General features: G+C 36.7%; 1 protein-coding gene across 4 annotated transcripts in view; it reads right to left on the bottom strand.

Annotated features, from left to right (window-relative positions):
• The window catches only part of HNRNPC (heterogeneous nuclear ribonucleoprotein C), a 45,504-nt gene that overhangs the window by 18,879 nt on the left and 5,399 nt on the right, over positions 1-21,226 (bottom strand). For all 4 annotated transcript variants that reach the window (XM_052647276.1, XM_052647277.1, XM_052647278.1 and 1 more), the window contains exon 3: positions 1,642-1,918. In XM_052647276.1, the coding sequence (XP_052503236.1) occupies positions 1,642-1,882 (241 nt within the window). In that variant the 5' untranslated portion in view covers positions 1,883-1,918. The remainder of the gene's footprint in view (positions 1-1,641; positions 1,919-21,226) is intronic.

Genomic DNA, 21,226 nt, shown 5'->3' with positions numbered 1-21,226 from the left:
ATCAAAGAATTCATGTTCCTTTTAACAGACGAGACGATTTCTCAAAAAACAATTAAATAAAAGCTAGCCAGCTCTCCAAAACTCAGTTCATCAAGTGACCACTGGAAAAAGACTTTTAAGTACATTGTCTTATCTGCTAAACACCATTACATTTATGAATAATCTTCAGAGTATGAATAATCTTCAGAGTCTGTAGTTCACTAAAAACTCATTTCTAATTTTTAGTAATTAATGTTTATAACAACCCTGCTTTTACAATTTTGACTTTGGAATCGTTAACATTTTATAAAACTAAAGGTAGACTTTTTAAAAGCAGTTTAAAAAATGTAGTAACAAGATTAAATACACTATGTATCCAACTGATTTTACAACCTCATAGAATTATTTCATGATAGTGGAAAATCTGCATTAAATTTACAGTTGCCCCTCCATTATCTGTGGTTTTGCACTAGGATTCTACCAATGCTCTTATAGTAATGTAATACATACGTAGATGTGAATTCATGCAGTTCAAACATGTGTTATTCCATCAAGGGAAAACTGTATTAAGTCAATATCCAAAATTGAATAATTTTAATAAAAACAGAGATATGATTGCTTGAGGCTGTGGTACAATGCACACATAAAAATCTGACATTTTGTTTTCTTAAAAACCTAAGTGTCCCCTATTCTGCCCACTGAAACTAACAAGATGCAATTAAAATTCAATGAACACTCCTGGTATACAGGGAGTGGGTTTCCAAATAATTTCCATCAAAAGGAGCCAACACTCTTATAAGATACACAGATGACCCAGAATATCCTGTGGTGCAGTAAGCAAGGGAAATGCATTATCACAAGAGAAAGGTCTCCAGGACACAGGAACCAACTTAAAGGTGATCTATCCACTGGCCAAAGATGAGCTATCTCGAGTTTCAAACAACAATTTTCACAGGACTGAAACACATACAATGAGATCTCAAGTTTAAAATATAAATTTTCTGAATAGAGCTCAGATCTCATTTCTCAAAAATTTAAACATGCTAGATCAGAGGCGAACCCTATTGGGGAACTAATATAAGACAACCTTTTATTATGAATCACCTCAAGTTATCTAAATAACTAACCCTCTCAAGTTATCTAAATTCTCTTGACAACCACATAGTAGTATTACCTTCAGTAAGAATAGATAATAAACCGAGGTAGCATGTGCACGCACACACACAATTATTTTAATGAAGAAAAGCCATGTAGGCTGCCCAACACATAGCTGTAAGGCCCTAACATACATCTGACTCTAGAGCACATGACTAAGCCCTGTTGTCTTCACCCAGTCGACTGTGTTCAAAATGACACAAACATTTTAGGCAGCAAAAGTACCTTATGAAATACTGTTCCTCTCTCTCTACTTTACTCAAGACTGCCAACTAAGGGTTATCCAGTCTCTACTACACCAAATGGTAAAATTTTACAGGCCTAAAATTCTCTTTAGACCTATAAACCTTATTTTTATTTTTTATTAGGCTGATGTCAAGACATAACACGCAGAACACCTCTCTGAATAACAGCTTTATGGAGAGGGAGAGAAAGAAAACATGAACAGAAGAACTCCCAGATCTGAATTACATAATCAATGAAAAATTAATTCAACCCAGATCTTACCTAAAACCTGGCCAGCAATCATTCTGCCATCCTCTCCTGCCACAGCAGCCCGGGCATTTCTCTCATTAACATACTGAACGAAGGCAAAGCCCTTATGAACAGAGCAACCCACGATTTTGCCGTATTTTGAGAAGATTGCCTCCACGTCAGATTTCTTGACCACAAGGGTATTGAGATTCCCAATGAATACACGAGAGTTCATGGAGCGAGGATCCGTCTTGTTGGTAACATTGCTGGCCATTGTCTTTGATGATACGGTGCCTCACAAAGCTGAAAACTGAGAGGGGAAAAAAATGTGTTCAGGTGAAAAGATGCTAAAAACAAAATAGTCCTTGATAAAAAACCTATTCTACTCTTATTTTGAACCATTCTACCTACAGTTATCAGTCAACTTAAACAAAATGGATCTCACAGCATCAAGTTTATTAGTATTCAGAGACTTGAGCCCATGAATATATATCCTCATAGAAATTCAACCTCCTCTTCTGTAATATACTCCTGCTAGACTATCACTTCAAGGGGGGACAATTCCTCTTCACATAATACACACAATCCTCTTGGAAATTATTAATCCCAAGTGACTTCACTGTTTAAAACTCCTCAAGCAAATCAGAACCCCCTAATCTCTCTACCATAAATTTGTTTTTTCACTGTCCCAGTTATGCTAATCGAACCATCCCTTGCCATCTATCAATAACTCCACCTTTTTGCATGTTGCTTTTATTGAGTCTCACTCATTACCACATAAAGAATTCCAGTTTCTGCCCAAAAACTATTTTTTAGCTGGATGAATGTGGACAAGTGACACTCTGCCCTTCAAGTTTAATTAACTTTGTTATATGAAGGCAATAAATAGAACCAACTCATTCACTCTGGAAATAATCTATTTCCAGGTTTATTTCCAGATTTACAGCATCCAATAGATACTTACATATCAATACCATTTTTACAGAATGTTAATGATTCTTTATGTGAAAACAGTACAAAATATAGCTAGGACATTTAATAATGCTGGATGGTGATGATGATAAAACTAGAAGGTAGAACACTGCCTTAATCAAAAAAGAACCAGAAGCAGTAAGGAAGAAAACACAACTTTGCTCAGACCATTTCAAAACAAAAATTATCTTTATATATGTTACAGAGGCATAGTCTGTAACTATGTGGAGATTCATGAAGTCATTTTAGGTCTTTTAAAGTGCAAGATGTTTTGATATTCTTTAGCTTTTCTATCAGCTTTTCATCTACTGCTCCTTCCCACTCCAACCACCAAAGTTAAACAGGGCTTAAGATGGATCCAGCCATCTAGAGAAACATTCTTAAGGTTATTTCCCATTCAATCCCTTGAAAGGTACTGAATAGCAAGGTCTAGTATTTCTTAACTTTCCAATCCTCCAGAAGATAATGACAAACTAGTTCTTGTAGATTATGTAAAGGTCTTATATACATGTAAAAAAAAAGATAGTATAACATTTACACATGACCACTACCATTCTGACCTTTAAAATACCTTGTCTTTTCACACATACTGAGTCTAAAACTTTAAAGCTCCTATCCTTCTGAAATTCAGGAAACACCCTGCTTTTATTCGAGTTTCTAAGTGTTTATCTTTACAATTTTTTTGACACTAAGCAGTAAAAATTAACCTAACAGTGGCTACTCAGGACCACTAACAGCCTTTCAACTTAAGCAGGAGCACCAAAAAGCCTTAGAACTCCAAGAAGGATCAAAACAGAAACCTACTAAGAGGCCTAACTGGTTTCAAATAATAATACTTCTGCGTGGCTCTTAAAGTTTGCTATTAAGTGGAGACATAAGCCAGTTTTCAGCAAATTTTTTCACAAACTATATATATATACACACACACACACACACGTGATAAATACAGGTAAAAGCTCACTGAGTTTCTTCTTTAGTATTTATTTATTTGTGGTAGGCAGGATCTTCAATCTCTGCCCCAGCATATAGGATCTCTAGTTGTGGTTTGCAAAATCTTAGTTGCAGCATGTGGGGTTCAGTTCCCTGACCAGGGAACAAACTCGGGCCCCTGTACTGGAAGGCAGATTCTCAACTGCAGGACCACCAGGTAAGTCCCTCTCCTTGAGTTTAATAAGAAGAAATTAATTGTGGGTAAAGCAAAAACCTATGAACAGCATACAGAATACAACTTTGTGTCAATGCATCCCAAACAAAACTTCATAATGCACACTGGTAAGGGCAAGTCAGAAGCTAACATGCATGTTATATATCACTGTGGGAGAAGCAAAAGAAGCAACTAGGAGCCCAGAAGGGCCAAAAAACGGAAGAACATCAAAATATTCAGGTAGTATGTACTGGAAAGGAAAAGAACAAATGTTAGGAAAAGCAGTTTCAACAGGGAGGGTCTTGCCTGAGTCAGTAGTGGGTGAGTACAAGGTACTGCAGTAAAACTGTCCATAGGTGCTAAAGCAGCTCAAGTCTCTAGAGAATCTCAATACTCAGAAGCCCCATGTGCATTCCTTTCTCCATCTCTTTCCTCCTCCTCCTAAAACTACTAACCTCACAATAAAATCACTTTGTTCCTTTTAAAATAATTCTACTACCTAATGTGTGCCCCTGGTAGAAACAGTCTTACTCACTGATACAAATTTGATGTCTTTTAATGCTCTTTTTAGATACGTTCCCCTTTAACATTTATCTGTTGAAGAATCTTGAGCATTTGTCCTGCAGTTTTTCAAAATTTCATACCCTTAGCATAATTCCACGTATTTTCTATTTTCAGAAATTGGAAGCTGTGATCAAAGGCTTGATCAGACTCATGTGTGACACTTCTGCAAGGTTATATTCAAGTAGTATTATCTTTTTGTAATGTTATTCATGCTAAAATTCTACCAGATCTCTCTAGGGATTATGGTAACTCAAGCTTATCCTTAATATTATTACTTAGAGCTTGAAAATAGTTTTATCAGTTCCTGCAACTTATTAACAGTTTGCCTGTGTCCTTTGTCAGTTTCGCTGGGTATAAAATCACTGAATCACATTTTCTTCCCTTAAATATACTCCATTTACTTCTGGACTGCCACAGAATCATTCCAAACTATAAACCTTGCTGGCAAAGTTCTATTTTCTCAACCTGAGTAGACGCTACAGGGTTTTTGCTTTATAATAATTCATTAAGCTGGGTTTGTTTTTTTTTTTTAAAGACAAATAGAAATGAAATAGACCTAAATGAGTATATTTGAGAATGCCTCATGGGTCATATGGAGAAGGAAATGGCAACCCACGCCAGTACCCTTGCCTGGAAAATCCAATGGACAGAAAAGCCTGGTAGGCTACAGTCCATGGGGTCGCAAAGAGTCGGACATGACTGAGCGACTTGACTTCACTTCACATGGGTCATAGAAGTTTACATTTTGGAGTCACCCTTATAGGACAAGTCAATTTCTCCTAACTTTTTAAAGATGGTAAGTAAATAAAAGCACATAGAATAAAAAATACATCATAATCAATTTCTTTCCTAAAATTAGTTTCAAAGATTAAAACTAAAGAGGGAAATATTTCTGAAATGACTCTTTGGTTACTCTGTAAACTGTTTAAACTCAGTAACAGACATCAAGTGGTATCCAGAAAAGCAGAATCCCATCACCATATAAACAGAAAAAGATTGAGTATTTCCCTAGAGGTTACAGGGTGGTGGAATTCAAACCTCTACTTAATGGATGTATACACAAGTATGTGCTTGCTATCTTTTCACCCCAGGTTATTTTCACAATTTTTTATCATCAAAGAATTACTAAGATTGGCGAGTAAAAGTCAAAACCAAGAATGCGGAGTTACTTGATTACACCAAAGGATTTATGTGTCCATTTGATTATGTTTTATGTTGAAGCAATAAAAGCAATGAGTGGCTCTATCAAGGATAAGAACTGCTCAAGATTCATGGACACAGAAGTGTGTTTCTATCACCAATGCTACCACATCAGTCATATCCTAAACCGAAACTCATGAAATCTACATCACGTAGATTTGGAATGGAGTTGGAATACAAGCTACCCTGTCAATTTATTTTCAACTGTTCATCTTGAAGTTTGAGTTATGGTGTGCAACTCTCATATGCCTAAAGCAGTTTAAAGACGGTGTCACTAGATGGCAGCAATGAGTTGACAAATTTTTTAGATAGCCATCTTGAATCCAAAGACTTCCTATCTCACACTGTCTTTCACAATTTATCAAGAGTTTCTCAGTACCTCTTAGATACTATAAATTTCTCTGCCTACCTAGAGCAACATCACCTGATCTAAACTGCTTTCCTTTAACACACTTAAGCTCCTATTTTGCCCCTTAAGTCCCTTTCACACTGCTTTCCTGTTATTCTTCCCCACCCCCATCATATTCTCTGCTTCCTGTCTTCATTGCATTCATCAACTATTTCCCTCTGGTCTGCTTCAGCAGGCAACAATAAACTGCCCATGTCTGCAAAAAGTTGGCTGGTGTACAGCTGGCCCTCCCTATCTGCAGATTCTGCATCTGTAGATCTAAACAATCATGGATCAAAAAATATTATGTGGGGAAATCTATTATATAAAGTTCCAAAACCCCAAACTTGAATTTGCTGCACATCATTTATATAACATTTACACTATATTTACTTTTTAAACTCAGGTATGTTTTATTTTCAGAACATTTTCAACAGCAGAATATATGAACTGGCACAGAGCAGGTACTGCTTTGTTTATGCAAGCAGCCAGTGAGCCACTGTCTTTAAATGAATTAACTGTAATGTACAATACCCCACTAAGCACTGTATTTGGTGCTTCTTAACACATACTGATTTTCCTTTTCTTGGAATATAGTTGCTTTACACTGCTGTGTAGCAAAGTGAATCATCTATAACGTGTACAAAGAGCCCCTTTTCTGGATTTCCTTCCCATTTAGGTCACCACAGAGCACCAAGTAGGGTTTCCTGTGTTACACAGTAAGTTCTCATTAGTTATCTATTTTATACATAGTAGTGTATATATGTTAATCCCAATCTACCAGTTCACCTCCCCTTCCCCCATAGTATCCATGTTTGTTCTCTATGTCTGTGTCTCTGCTTCCTCTTTTAAGATAAGATCATTTATACTATTTTTCTAGATTCCATACACATGCATTAACATTTAAATTTATTTTTTACATTGTATTTTCTTTACAACTATTTATACTACATTAAGGTATTAATGTAAGTAATTATATTACATTTGATAGTATAAGTAATCTAAAAACAATTTAAAGTATATGAGAGGATGTATATAGATTATATGCAAATACAGATGGTATATATAAAACACACCATTTTATACAAGGGACTTGAGCATCCCAGAATCTGGTTATCTGCCAGGGTCCTAGAATCAATCTTCCTAGAACACCAAGCGACTGTAATTTGCTCATTCCCAAAGCTAATTATTTATCAAAACACAGACATAGTCCCAAGGTAAAGACTATCATGTAAAGACTATTAACATGAAAAAATAGCACATGGTGGTATTTTCAGGCCACAAGAATACCAAATTGACCATTTTAAGTTAAGCTATATAGAACTGAATCACTTCATTGTACATCTGAAACTAATACAACACTGTCAATCAGCTATACTTCCAGAACCAATTATAAAAATATTAACACTGAAAAACAAAAACAGATTAAAAATGGTACCCCACAGCCATCTAAACAAATGTTAGGGACCAATCTCACTCTACACGCCGGAAGTATCATAACTGTCAAAACAGTAAGACAAAATGGTCCCTCCAAAAGTTTGGAGCAACAAAAAAGGGGAATAAAATAATAAACCATTAACATGAAGAAGTGTTGGATTCCAAGTATGACTGACTATTAACTAAAAAAGTACCTCTACTACTACAGAAATATGAGTCACCACTTATATGAAGTGATCTAACATTATATGCTTCCTGTTTGACAAAATAAATGTATGTCACCTAAGCAATATTCTTAGTAAAATATTTGGTTTGAATCGATACAACAGGGAAACAATCAGATTTCAAGTCTGTGGGGACATTATACAACACAACTTGTTAGGACTCCTCAAGAGTAGGAAGATTCAGAAAGCAACACCATGGGAAAGAGATCTTTTCTGTGAAAACAAGAGAAATTTAATGTAGATTGTGTGAGAGAGAATACTGAATCAATGTTTGCCTTGTTGCAGTTCCCATCTCAAGTATCACGCCTGTAACTTTAATATCATTCAGGAGGGGACAAAAACACAGATCAAACATGGTACATTTAGACAGTTGTTACCAGAACAAGAACAGGAAGGCTGAGACAAGAATGGCTTATTTTACACAAGTACACATTATCTGTTCAAGTTTTTTCTTTTTTTTAAGAACCTACTCCAGCAAATGGAAAAGATATATATACCACATCACACTCTTGAGCAAGTTCCCCCCAAAATAGTTTTTTCTGTCAGATATGCAGAATGATCACCCAGTGGGGTAGAGGAGGAAACTGGCACTAACACTGCTGTAACTAAGTAAAACTAGTGTATGTTTCTGTAAGCTCATTTGAAAATCCTTTGTAAAGCTACTCCAGCAAAATGTTAATTAAAGCTAAGTGCTAAGCAATGGGGAGGTCAATAAATTTGTACTAATTAAGCAACTGATGACATTAAATAAATTTCAGGTAATCCTATTTTGGAATGGAAAGAGAAAAGATGTTTTGTAAATTCCTGGACAAAGAAGTAAACAAAGATTGGCTTTTTAACAAAACATGTTGTAGAAAGTTTACATACTGGTAAAGATGTTAAAAGAATATACAACATATATAGAGGTTAGATGTCCTTTTCATTATAGGGGACTGAGCAACTGAACTAAACTGATAGAGGTTAGATAGATACACCTATAGCTACTGAGACAGGAAAAATGGATCAAAACATTAAAATATTGGTAATGGTTACCTCTGAGTGCTGATGCTGTTAGGTAAATATTTTCTCTCTCTGCATGTTTCCAAGTTTTAATAAGTATTTCGTAATAATAAAAGAGGACTGTTCCTGTAAAAGTATAGTGCAACAGACCTCAATGACAAAAAAACTAAATCACATAGATCAATGTCCCCAAATTCAAAAGATGCTTAATCATTAAACTTCTTGAATTGCCACTGAAGTCAAGGAACTCACAACCTGGAAAAGATACTCAATTCTAAAACTTAACAGGCTCTGAACTCCATTCTAGATGCTACCCAGATGTTATCATGTCTGCCATCTTTAGCACTGTCAGTATCTGTAGAATTCACTGTTAAGTGCAAGGCTCTGCATTTCATATACTCTTCTATCTAATTCATAGTCCTTGGTTCCAACCTGAAGAAAATTTCAAACTTTGATTTTGTTGTGTGAAGTATTAACAATCTCTCCCAATTCTCCAGATTTTTTCAACATACTATAAGCAGGTTCATCTGTCATTTTAAAGTTTAGTAAGATTAAGTCTTTGATTGTGTGAAAGTCAAAGTTGCTCAGTCCTGTCCAACTCTGTGACCCCATGGACTGTAGCCCATCAGGCTCCTCTGTCCATGAAATTCTCCAGGCCAGTATACTGGAGTGAGTAGCTGTTTCCTCTTCAGGGGACCTTCCCAACCCAGGCCTCCCGCACTGCAGGCGGATTTTTTACCATCTGAGCCACCAGGGAAACCCAAGAATACTGGAGTGGGTGGGTAGCTTATCCCTTCTCCAGGGGATCTTCCCGACCCAGGAAGTGAACTGTGGTCTCCTGCATTGCAGGCAGATTATTTACCAGCTGAGCTACTGTGTGGATCACAACCAACTGGAAAATTCTTAAAGAGATGGGAATACCAGATCACCTGACCTGTCTCCTGAGAAAGCTGTATGTAGGTCAAAAAGCAGCAGTTAGAAGTCGGCATGAACAACAAACTGATTCAAAATTGGGAAAGGAGTATGTCAAGGCTGTATGCTGTCACCCTGCTTATTTAACTTCCATGAAGAGTACATTATGAGAAATGCTGAACATCACAAGCTGGAATCAAGATTGCCAGAATTATCAACAACTTCAGATATGCAGATGATACTACCCTAGTGAAAGAGGCAGAAAGTGAAGAGGAACTAGAGTCTCTTGATGAGGATGAAAGAAGAAAGTGAAAAAGCTGGCTTAAAACTCAACATTCAAAAAGCGAAGATCATGGCATCTGGTCCCATCACTTCAAGGCAAACAGAAGAGGAAAAAGTGCAAACAGTGACAGATTTTACTTTCTTGAGCTCCAAAATCACTGTGGATGGTAACTGTAGCCACAAAATTAAAAAGATGCTTGCTCCTTGGAAGAAAGGCTATGACAAACCTAGACAGCATATTAAAAAGCAGAGACATCACTTTGCGCACAAAGGTCCATATAATCAAAGCTATGGTTTTTTCAGTAGTCATATATGGATGTGACAGCTGGACCATAAACACAGCTGAGCGCTGAAAAACTGATGCTTCTGAACTGTGGTGTTGGAGAAGACTCTTCAGAGTCCCTTGGAGTGCAAGGGGATCAAACCAGTCAATCCTAAAGGAAATCAACCCTGAATATTTATTGGAAGGACTGATGCTGAAGATCCACTACTCTGGCTACCTGATAATAAGAGATGACTCACTGGAAAAGACTGTAATGGTGGAAAGATTAAGGCCAGGAGAACAGGTAACAGAGGATGAGATGGCTGGATGGCACCACCGACTCAATGGACATGAGTTTGAGCAAACTGGGAGAGAGTGAAGGACAGGGAAGCCTGGTATGCTGTGGTCCACTGGGTTGCAAAGAGTCAGACATGACTTAGCGACCGAACAACGAAGATTAACACAATTTTCTTTCAGAAGTTTTTTTTATGCCGTATTTTAGTTTTGAAATGATAATATCTATCCCCAGTCATGCCATGTCCATCGTGACTGAACTACATTTAAATTACTACTTTAACTACATTTAAATTAACTTTGACATGAGAACTTTCTGAATAGAAAATACCAAAAAAAAGAGACATTCCCATACTAAAATATACCCTAATTAAAAAGCAAAAAAACTGATGAATGTGTGCAATACGTATCTGTCCACAACAATTTAAGTTACTACTGTATATTAAAAAATAAAGACATTCTAATTTCAAACTTAACCACATAAGTGGCGTGGACTTCCCTCTAGAAAGCCAATCCCTTCAAACACCAGATACTTCAATCATAAAATGAGTATCATTGAAAGCACTTTTCTCATAGGATAGGTATGAGGTGTAAGTGAAGATACAGAAAACACTGAACATGGTGCCTGGCACACAGCAAGTGTAGCCACTGCAGCTGCTCTTACTACTACATCATTTTCTATTCTTGGCACATACCAATAAAAAGTGGGACACAGACACAAGGACACAAAAGGTGATTAAAAGCTAAACCAAACACTATACCTATCAAACAAGTAGAAATATTTTAAACTGAAATTTTCACATGTTATTTCTGACAGTATGAACAGGTTAACAGTATATTCAGAAGTGGACTATTTTATCAAAGCCTTAAAATTGTACATGTTCTTAAAAAAAACCTCATGCATATTCTGTAACTCAATAATCTTACCGCTGACAACTTATCTGAAGGAATCAAGGATGTGGATATATTACAGTGAAAAATTGGAAAATAAAACACATAATATGAGACTAAATGAATTTCAGTACAACGGTCTAACTGGAAACAAGCAACAACTTAAAAAAAAAAAAATTTATTGGGAATTCTGTCAGTCCAGAGGTTAAGAATCCATACTTCCACTGGAGGGGGCACAAGCTCATCCCTGGCTGGGGAAATAAGACCCTGCAAGCTGCATGGCACAGCCAAAATTATATATAATAATAAAAAAATAACTAGATACCAAGAGATTTTCGAGACGTTAAGCATACATAATACATATATTATCTAGAAGACTACGCACTAAAGTGCTAAGACACCTCAGGATATGGTAAGATCATGAGGTTTTAGAATACTCTTTTCTCCCAATCTTTCTTTAATATTGTAACAGTTTCTTAACTTTTTTTGTTCTGTAAAGATAGTTTCATGCTACCCTGGAATTTAATGATTATATGGCTTGGTGTAGTCATCAATGCTTTTCTATAAATTTCTTGACAGAAGTTAGAAAAGTTCAGTGCTTCCCCTCCTTAATGCAATTCAGAACTATGTAAAATCAAGGAAATGGGCATCTTTAGGACAACAAAACTTTCACTAGATGTTGCATTCTGTAATTTGGTGTTTCTCATTCTATGTCTGTTGGCAGTCCCGACACACAGATATTGGGTATAATTCCCTGTGTACATGTGCTTAGTTGCCTTCAGTCATGTTCAATGCATGTGACAGAATGCAATGCAGCCTGCCAGGCTCCTCTGTCCATGGGATTCTCCAGGGAAAAATACTAAAATGTGTTGCTATGCCCTCCTCCAGGGAATCTTCCTGACCCAGGGATCAAACCTTACAGGGATTCCCTGGTGGCTCAGATGGTAAAGTGTCTGCCTGCAATGCAGGAGACCCAGCTTCAATTCCTGAGTCGGGATGATCCCCTGGAGAAGGAAATGGCAATGCACTCCAGCACTCTTGCCTGGAAAATCCCATGGACGGAGGAACCTGATAGGCTACAGTCTTACATCTAAGCTGCACTGGCAGGCAGGTTCTTCACCAACAATGCTGCCTATATTTACTAAACAGTAAATCCTTGCTTATCTATTTTATGTTTAGTAGTTTCTATCAGTTAATTCCACACTCTTATTAATGTGTCCTCCTCACCCATCATTAAATGTTAAGTCACCTCTATTCTATGAGTGTTACATCACACTTTACGGAGAGGGGAAAAATACAGCATTTAAAAACCTATCATATTCTTAACTAGAACAACTTCTATACAGGAAAACTCCCCATCAACAACTGTTTCCTCAGAATATTTTAAACCATTTGAAAAAAAGTTCCTGAATCTGTAAGCATTAGGAGTATGTAAGAGACTGCTTTTCATAGCAAAAGAATTACTTCAGTAAGGTCAATAAATCTTGACTGTTTTCAGCAAAACATTTGAGAAAAAGCAAACACAGCAATCGAGGTGAAAGAAATTCATTATTCTGTTTTGTTGTCTCAAAAGCTGGGAAAAGAAAAAAATGGTCATAACTTAAGAGCCACCTTGACCTGCAAAGTTACATTTTTCAAATGTTTCAGCTATCATTTATTGCCGAGAAATAATTACACATTGGTCACATTATATATGATTTCCCTAAGAGCTCAGATAATTCAAAATACACACATTTCAGGATGGCATGTATATCTGATTACTAGCTTAAGTGGCTCAGACATTTATTCAGATTGCTTGATGGAAATTACTTGATTTTTAATTCTATTTGGGAAGAGTCATTATTCAAAATTTGTACATAAGAGTCATCTTTAATACTGCATTATCTCACATTTACATATAATGTGGCTACTTTATGACCCTCAGCTATGCTCCCCGAAGAGCAAACACACTTGTCAGAAAGTCTATTAAAATTTCCAATTCCCAAGTAATAAAAAGGAGTGAAAGGGTAGGACATTGTATTCTGTATTTCTAAGAAGCTTCCAGATAATGATAATGATATGCTACTGCTGTGGATCAGTCTGAATAGCAAGGGTCAACAATACTTACACATAAGACTTCATTATCTTGTAGAAAGCTTCAATGTTATCAGTGAACTCAAACTGAACCTTTAGTAACAACAAATAAACTTTTTAAAGTCTCACCAGGAGACAAAATCAGGGGAAAAAAATCAAGACTTTTCAGATTTTGCAAAGATAATACTATAGTTTTGCTATGTAACAGCGAGTGGGATCTGGGCAAGCATCCAGCTACCAGATATAATACATTAACATTTCTGCAATAATACGTAAGTATAGTCACTAAATATAACAAAGACTATAAATAATCTCATGTCAGTTGAAGTCAGGTTCTCTGATCAAACTGATGAAAAACTGTCACAGATTTCTGAATTGAGAACAAAAAATCTGATGGTACAACAAAATAATTTTTAATAAGCAAACCCAACTTAAAGTTACTACATCATTCTCCATCTCTCAGATCCAAGCAACTAACACACAATCCCAGAATTTAGCAGTAAAATGTGTATGTGTGCTAAGTTGCTTCAGTTGTGTCTGTTTGTGATCCTATCGACTATAGCCTGCCAGGCTGCTCTGTCCATGGCATTCTCCAAGCAAGAATACTGGAGTGGATTGCCATTTCTTCCTCCAGGGGACCTTCGTAACACAGGGATTGAACCCGAGTTTCTTACGTCTCATGCATTGGCAGGCAGGTTCTTTACCACTAGCGCCACTTGGAAAGCCCAAAATGTATATGAAGTACAGCAAATTCCATCTTTTGCTAGCCTGAAAACTCAATTTTATCACACATGAGGATAATCATTACCAAGCTTCTCACTCAAAATTTCACACTTATCTCTGATTAATAGAAGTTTCCAAATTCTAGGAAGGAATAAGCAAAACATAACACGTAAGCAAAAAAACAGTCATCCAAGTTACCATTTCCATAGAAAAAACACAACTAGAGAATGCCTTCTTCAGTCCTCAGAGTAGTACCTTAGGGTCTTCAAATATATTACATGTTTCTGTGTGCTAAGAGTCCTTATCTTTCAAAGAAACACTGAAATAGCTATAGATGAAATAAATCAATTATTTATTTACTTCAAAATAACACGAAGGGAAGGGAATGGATGCAGGTATAGATAAAAACAAGATTACCCCCAATTTGCCAAAGCTGGACAAGTTCCTAGCAATTAACCTGGCAGCAGCCTTTTACTCAGAAAATGTATTAACTCTTTAAACATTGTTACTCTTCAAGTAATAGACTTATCAAACATGAAAACATTTAAATTTCAGGACCAAACCCTGAAACCTAATGAAAAAGACTCAAGAAATTAACAAAATTAGAAGTCAAATATCAGTGATCACTTACATTAAGTAAATTATTTTTACCTTTTTCAGAGAGCAACCTAGATTGAAGCTTTTAAAACATGCATGCTCTTGAAGTTATACTTCTAGGGCTTAATTCTAAGCAAATAACTAAGGGTTATTCACAAAATCTTAGCTGTCAGACTGTTCAATTGCTTTTAAAAGGAAAAACCTAAGAACTCAACAATAGAGTACGCAATAGTAAGCAAGAACATTGTGTAAGTATGCAATGTAATACTCTGCAGTTATTAAAATCTTTAGGAGAGCTGTATCTAATAACATCTTATATTGATGTTACGTTCATGCTGGAAAAAAAAAAAAAAAAAAGACTACTTAAATGTATGTGTCATGTAGGGAGCCTTCCAGGTGGTTTGGTGGTAAATAACCTGCCTGCCAATGCAGGAGACACAGGAGAGGCAGGTTCAATCCCTGGGTCAGGAAGAGCCCGTGGAGGAGGAAAGGGCAACCCATTCCAGTATTCTTGCCTGGGAAATCCCATAGACAGGAGTCATATGTAGGACATTACTTTTTCAAAAGCATACATACACCAAAAAAAAATAAGAAAAAGTCTGAAAGGACACATCAAAACTTTTATTCTGGATGGGTAAGTACGCCTTTTTGATGGGCCTCCATTGCATTTTCTAAATTTTATATGTACATGCATTGCTTAATTTGGATTAAGGCTAAAATAAAGATGGGGGTAACTTCTTTTAAAATCCGCATCAATCAAGTCCTCTGATTAATCTTCCTTTTAAATTCTTAGTAAAACTACATCTTAACACAAACCATTAATTCCAACACAGGAAGCCAACAAACTTTCAAGGATTAACAAGGGAAATTTTTTCCTTGGAAAGCACACTTTACTACCTCAATTTTAGCTGTAAAGTTTCTTAAAGTTATCACAAAACTACTAAGGCAAAGACGCTATGGTTACACAATTTTCAGAATTCAGAATTTAGTAAGAGGACTAAGGGAGATTTTTCATTTAACATGTACTCAACTATTCCTAAATGTTATTCCAGACAAGTTAGAAAAGCCTAAGACTGGTTCAATGAATTTCCAGGGAGTTATATTAGTTCTGAAACCAACTCAAAAGCCATAGGTTAATCTAAACAATAAACAGGAAGAGTATTTCAGAAAGGTCAAACTGGAATCAGATTAGATAGGAAGAAAAACTCAGATGCCCTTTAATCTACTATATGTGTGCTCAGTCGTGTCTGACTCTGAGACTCCACAGATGAAGCCCACCAGGTTCCTCCGTCCACGGAATTTTCCAGGCAAGAGTACTGGAGTGGATTGCCATTTCCTAGTCCAGGGGATCTCCCCAACCCAAGAATGGAACCTGTGTCTCCTCCATTTGCAGGCAGATTCCTGACCACTGAGTCACCTACGAAGCCCTTAGTCTACTGTGTTAGTCCTTAGTCATGCCCAACTCTTTTCAACCCCATGGACTGTAGCCCACCAGACTCCTCTGTCCATGAGATTTTCCAGGCAATGATACTGGAGTGGGTTGCCATTTCCTTTCCTATGGCTACTGCTTAAAAATAGCTATGTATTCCCAGTAGAGAATAAATCCTTAAAAAATGACAAAGTTCTTTCAAATTTTTATTAAAGCTCCATCACCAGCAATACATCAGCCTACATCCTCAAATGCTAATGGGACTCATTCCATCACAGGCAAACCTAATTTAAGGCTGCTTTTACAACTAAAAAAAGTCGCTTACTAAACTACCACAGAAGCCAGTTATGCTATTTATATTCAGACATAAAGTCAAAGAGCTGAAGTATATCAACAATAAGGAGTTTTAGGTTTAATTAGAAGCAAAATACTGTTGTGTTGCTCAATAATGGTCTTTGAACACACAAACAAGTTTCCTTCTAACCCTAAGTCCTTCCCGCTTGTCCAGAAGTAATCCATCAATGGTGTTTCACGTTTATTTTTCCAGATATTTCTCTGTATCTTACACAGAAGAAAATAAACTTCTATAATATGTGAGCTGATGAAAAGTGCTAAAGAGCAGTTAGAAGGCTAAGTGAGAGAAAACACTGAGGTGATGACCTCTGAGTAAGAACGAAAATGAACTGAGGAATCCAACCTGTCTGAGGAAGAAAACCCACCTCCCCCCCAGCCCCCGCCCAAAAAGGCTTCTGAGGTAGGAACATTTGGTACATCCAAATCTCAGTTAAGGAGGCCAGCGTGGCTGAAGCAGAGTAGCACACAATTAAAGAGGAGGAGGTGCATAACACATCATACAGCACATCCTGTAGATCACAATACAATTTTGACTTGAATGCTGAACTAGGCAGCTATTAAGTGAGTTTCAAACCAGAAACTCAGGCAATACATTTTTCAAACATTATTATTCTAACAGGATCAATCTAGCTACCACACACTGGGGTGGAGGTATAAAAGAAATATAAATCTATTGCAATAATGTGCCAAAGACAAATGATGACTTGAAATTGGATCAAGTCACAGCAGAATGAGTGGTGAATCCTGGTTATAATTTAAAGGCAGAAATGACAGTGTTTTCTACAATGCCAAAGATGAGGTATGAGAGAAAAAAAAAGTCAAGGATGGCTAACCAAAGTCTGGCTTGACATGAAAACGCCAGTTTCATTAACTGAAATGGGCAACACTGCAGAAGAAACTGGTTTGAGAAAAGAGCAGGAACCCAGTTTTGGACTTTTAAACTAATACATACTTAACACTCACGGAAGCTGTCAGGTGGGTAACTGGATAGAGACAATAAAGAGAAGTCCAGGCTGGTGATATATGTTTGGGCATCATCAGCTTATAGATAGTATAGAAAATCATGTGACTGAATGAAATGACCCAGGGAAGTGGAAGAACTGAACCACAGAGCTAAGTGGGAGAAGGAATAGCCAGAAAGAGAATAAAACCTGGAAGCTAAGTAAAAAATAGTTTTAAAGTGGCAGCTCTACTGGTTAAATCATACCAAAAAGCATGATAAGGATTGAAAGGACCACTGGATTTAGCAAATCCCTCTGGGTTACACATTTTTAAAAACCATAAATTATACGATTATTTTTTTCTCTCAACTGAAACTCACTTTTAAATGTTTATTATTTCCCTAAAGAATGTTGCTACAACCAAAGAGTCTTCAGAATTATACTACAAGCCTGTATCTACCCAAATAATTACCTTGGATACTTCATGCTATTTAAACTGTTGTAAACTGAACAAAATAGTTTAACAATGACATTTTGCTTAAAACTTGCTAAAAACAGAAGTCCAGAGCAGTTTTTTGTTTTAGGCATTTTAATCAAATTAAAGATGTTTTTCTAGAATACTTCACATGTCAAGTAGTCAGTCTAGTATGATTAAGACTTGGTATCTGTAGTTTTAACTGCTTGGGTTGAATCCATACCTCACTTGACATTTATTAGGTATGTCTAGCTTTGGGCAAATTATGCAAATCTGTGCTCGAATAGTCTCATCTCCAAAATGTTAAAGACAGTAATATTTACATAAGGTTACGATAATTAAGTTAACACAGGAACTTTAACAGTAATGGACAAATGGTTAAGTTTCCCGTTTACCACTTTCAAGAAACTGAAGTTTTTGTATTGCATTTTTCCTTTCAAATAGGAAAGCTATTATGTCAGGTCTGACTCAACAGGGATGTTAGAGAAATAACCTTCTAAAGCCTAACTAAATATCCTCTTCAAACTCTTGTTCATTAATACACACAAAGAAATCTCATTTGAAAAACCAGGCCAAGTACCCTCAGGCCTAGGATTACTATCTTCTTCAAAAGATGAATAGATGGTGGCCTATTTTAACAAGTCTTCTAACCTAGTCTTTAGTCCTACTTACACTTAGTCTTCATTACTAACATTACCCACACAACTGCCAAAAGGAAATTTCAATAAAGTAACCAGATCTCTCCAATCTCCAAAGTCCTCAAACAAATTCCTATTGTGTCTGAAGTAATCTAGATATTAAACATGGGCCCATATACTATGCTTGGTTCTCACCTACCTTTCCAACTTCATGTCTTTTCTCTGTATTCCTGGTGACTTATTTTATAGTAGGATTTCTTGCACTGAGGCCAACTCCCTCCTACCCAACCCACCCTCACCCATCTGGGCTTTCTAAGATAATCCAACTTCTGACCTCAATTTCAACATAAGCCAGCTCCTAAGGTCTCTTTGCTGGCAGCACCCTTTCACTGCCGTATCTGTATCTGGCTCCCTGAACTATCATCTCTTTTCCTTCATGGGTCTAGACTGTGAAAGTGCTATTCTTTTCTCTCTCCTCTCAATGGTCTATAATACTCAAGAGGGCAAGAGACAGTATGTGTTGTTCACCTGTATATGCCCAAGCCTAGTGGTGATTTTCAGATAAGCACGCAAATGTTTAATAAACAACATTTCTAACTTGAAAGCTGGGAATCTTCCCAAATCTGTCACTCTTCATATCACAGCCACCACCAAATCTTAAATTTAATGATTCCTAATCCCAGTACCATTGCTTTTGGCAGTGATATTTGCCCAGTGAACTGGCCAGTAAAGCCAGTTCATTATTCTTCCCTCTATTCCAGTTTCTTACTTATCACCTACTCCAATCTCATTCTTCTCTATGGCCATTTCCTCATGGCTATTACAATGACATTTCTAAAAATGAAAATCTGATATCATTCCTCAGTTCAGAATCTTTTAATAGTCATCAGTTTCTGGATAAAGTACAAATTTCTTGGCGTGGTATTAAAATTTTTATAATCTGGCCATAACTCTCTAAAAGCCTTTCCTGACCTCTTTTAAGAGTCAATGAGGTGCCCATCTATTGCACAGTTCTATAGGCTCTGTGCCTACCTTTAACCACAGTGACATTATATCATCCATCCGTCTCTCTCAAAAGGTTATGAGTCCCTGAAGAACCATTATACTTTTTTGCATTCCACAAACCAGAAGAACATGACCCGTAAAATAATGGATTTCTAAAAGGGTATCAATAAAACCTGGACCTAAAAGAAAATTTTCCATTCCTCTTCCAGGTAACCTCACAACATTTTACTTAATTTTCTCCCATTTTGCTTTCCTTTGAGGCTGCCTTCAGTTTTCACTTTAACTAGATTTTACGTTCAATAGGAGTAAGGGGAGGGGTCAAGTATGTGATCCACTCCTGTACACACAGCTAAGTATACCTTTAAAAGCCACTCTACTTCTCCCCTGGCCTTACCCCAGCTCAATATTAAAGCAACTCTCCAGTGAATTATCAAAGCGTTTCACCGTTGTCAGTAAAATATTACTGTATGTTAGTCCCTCAGCTGTATCCTACTCTCTGCGATTTCTACAGGTTGCTATTATTTTTAACACTTTGACTATCCACATCCTTATTAATCTCTGCATTTTTCTTGTGAATATTCAGTCTCATTAACCTTTGGAACACAGTCGATTCCCTAATATGTAGCTGGGCCAGAAGTAATCACTGAAAAACAGGTCAATCCTTGATCTTTCCTGGTTTGGATACAGAGATTATACAGATTTTCCTGCTGAGGTTAAAAAGTCTATTTATCCTTTTCTTTTAAAAAAATCTTCCAGTCAGATAGCATTTCAATATCAAAGCATGTTTCTTGTGGGTTGATTCATGCTGAATTTTAATGATAAAAAAGCCTAAATAGAATAGAATCCAAATTTATTGTCACAATCTAAAGATTACTCTAAATGACAGAAAATGTTTACTAATTTGCAATAACCTAAGAAAAAATGAACACCTAACTTTTTTGTCTTGCTGATCACTAAAACATGTCATTTTCATTCTAAAATATATGTAAACTTCAGCTGCTCTTTGTTTTATGAAAAACCCTCAGCACCCCAAGTTTGACACTCATAATTCCATTAGTATAAAAACCCTGAAGGGTCCTTCCTTAGGAAGCATCTTTTGAGATGCACACACAAAAGCCTAACCTAAACATTTCCAGAAGCTATCACCTGCACCGCATCAACTTAAACAGGTGTTATTTCCTAGTCTTTCCAATGAAACCAAGTGGACCTCACACCTCTTACCATCACCCAGGAAGGGTGTGCATCTGTTCCGAAGGCCCCCCTGGCTCCAGGTCATCCTGGCTGCTGCTGCTCCAGGCTGGGCATCCATGTTGCTGCAGCTTGTGGTTTGTGATGATGGGTAGTGTACAGGAAAAGCAGGATGGGATTTCAAGGGAAACAGGAGGGGGATGGCTTTCTGAGAAAATGCCATCACCATCATAGGTGTTAAGTAATACCACACACATTTTATTGCAGCACAGTTTAAAAATTTAACAAATGAAAGATTAAAAATAAAAAAAAACAAAAATAAAAAAATAAAAAATACAGACGTCCAGAGATGCTCTAAAACAGTTAAGTTAAAGATCAGGAAAAATAAGGTCACAGACTTAACAGCCAGTAAAATTCTTTCGAGCGTGGGGAAGGGGATAAGGGCAAGGGGGGAGGGTTGGGAGAGAAAAGGTTCATGTGATCAATCCACTTAAAAATGCTAATGCCTTCACTTTCTCTCCCAAGATGTAAAACTCCAAAGTCAATCAGGAGGCCGGAGAAATTCTTAATGAACATTCAGAAAAACTCGATTTTAATCCGGTTAAAAATCATCAGTGTCATTATCA

The sequence above is a fragment of the Budorcas taxicolor genome, chromosome 10 (assembly GCF_023091745.1).
Source record: "Budorcas taxicolor isolate Tak-1 chromosome 10, Takin1.1, whole genome shotgun sequence".
Lineage (NCBI taxonomy): Eukaryota > Metazoa > Chordata > Mammalia > Artiodactyla > Bovidae > Budorcas > Budorcas taxicolor.
Note: the sequence above shows the minus strand (reverse complement) of the source record. Positions and strands in the feature narration are given on the sequence as shown.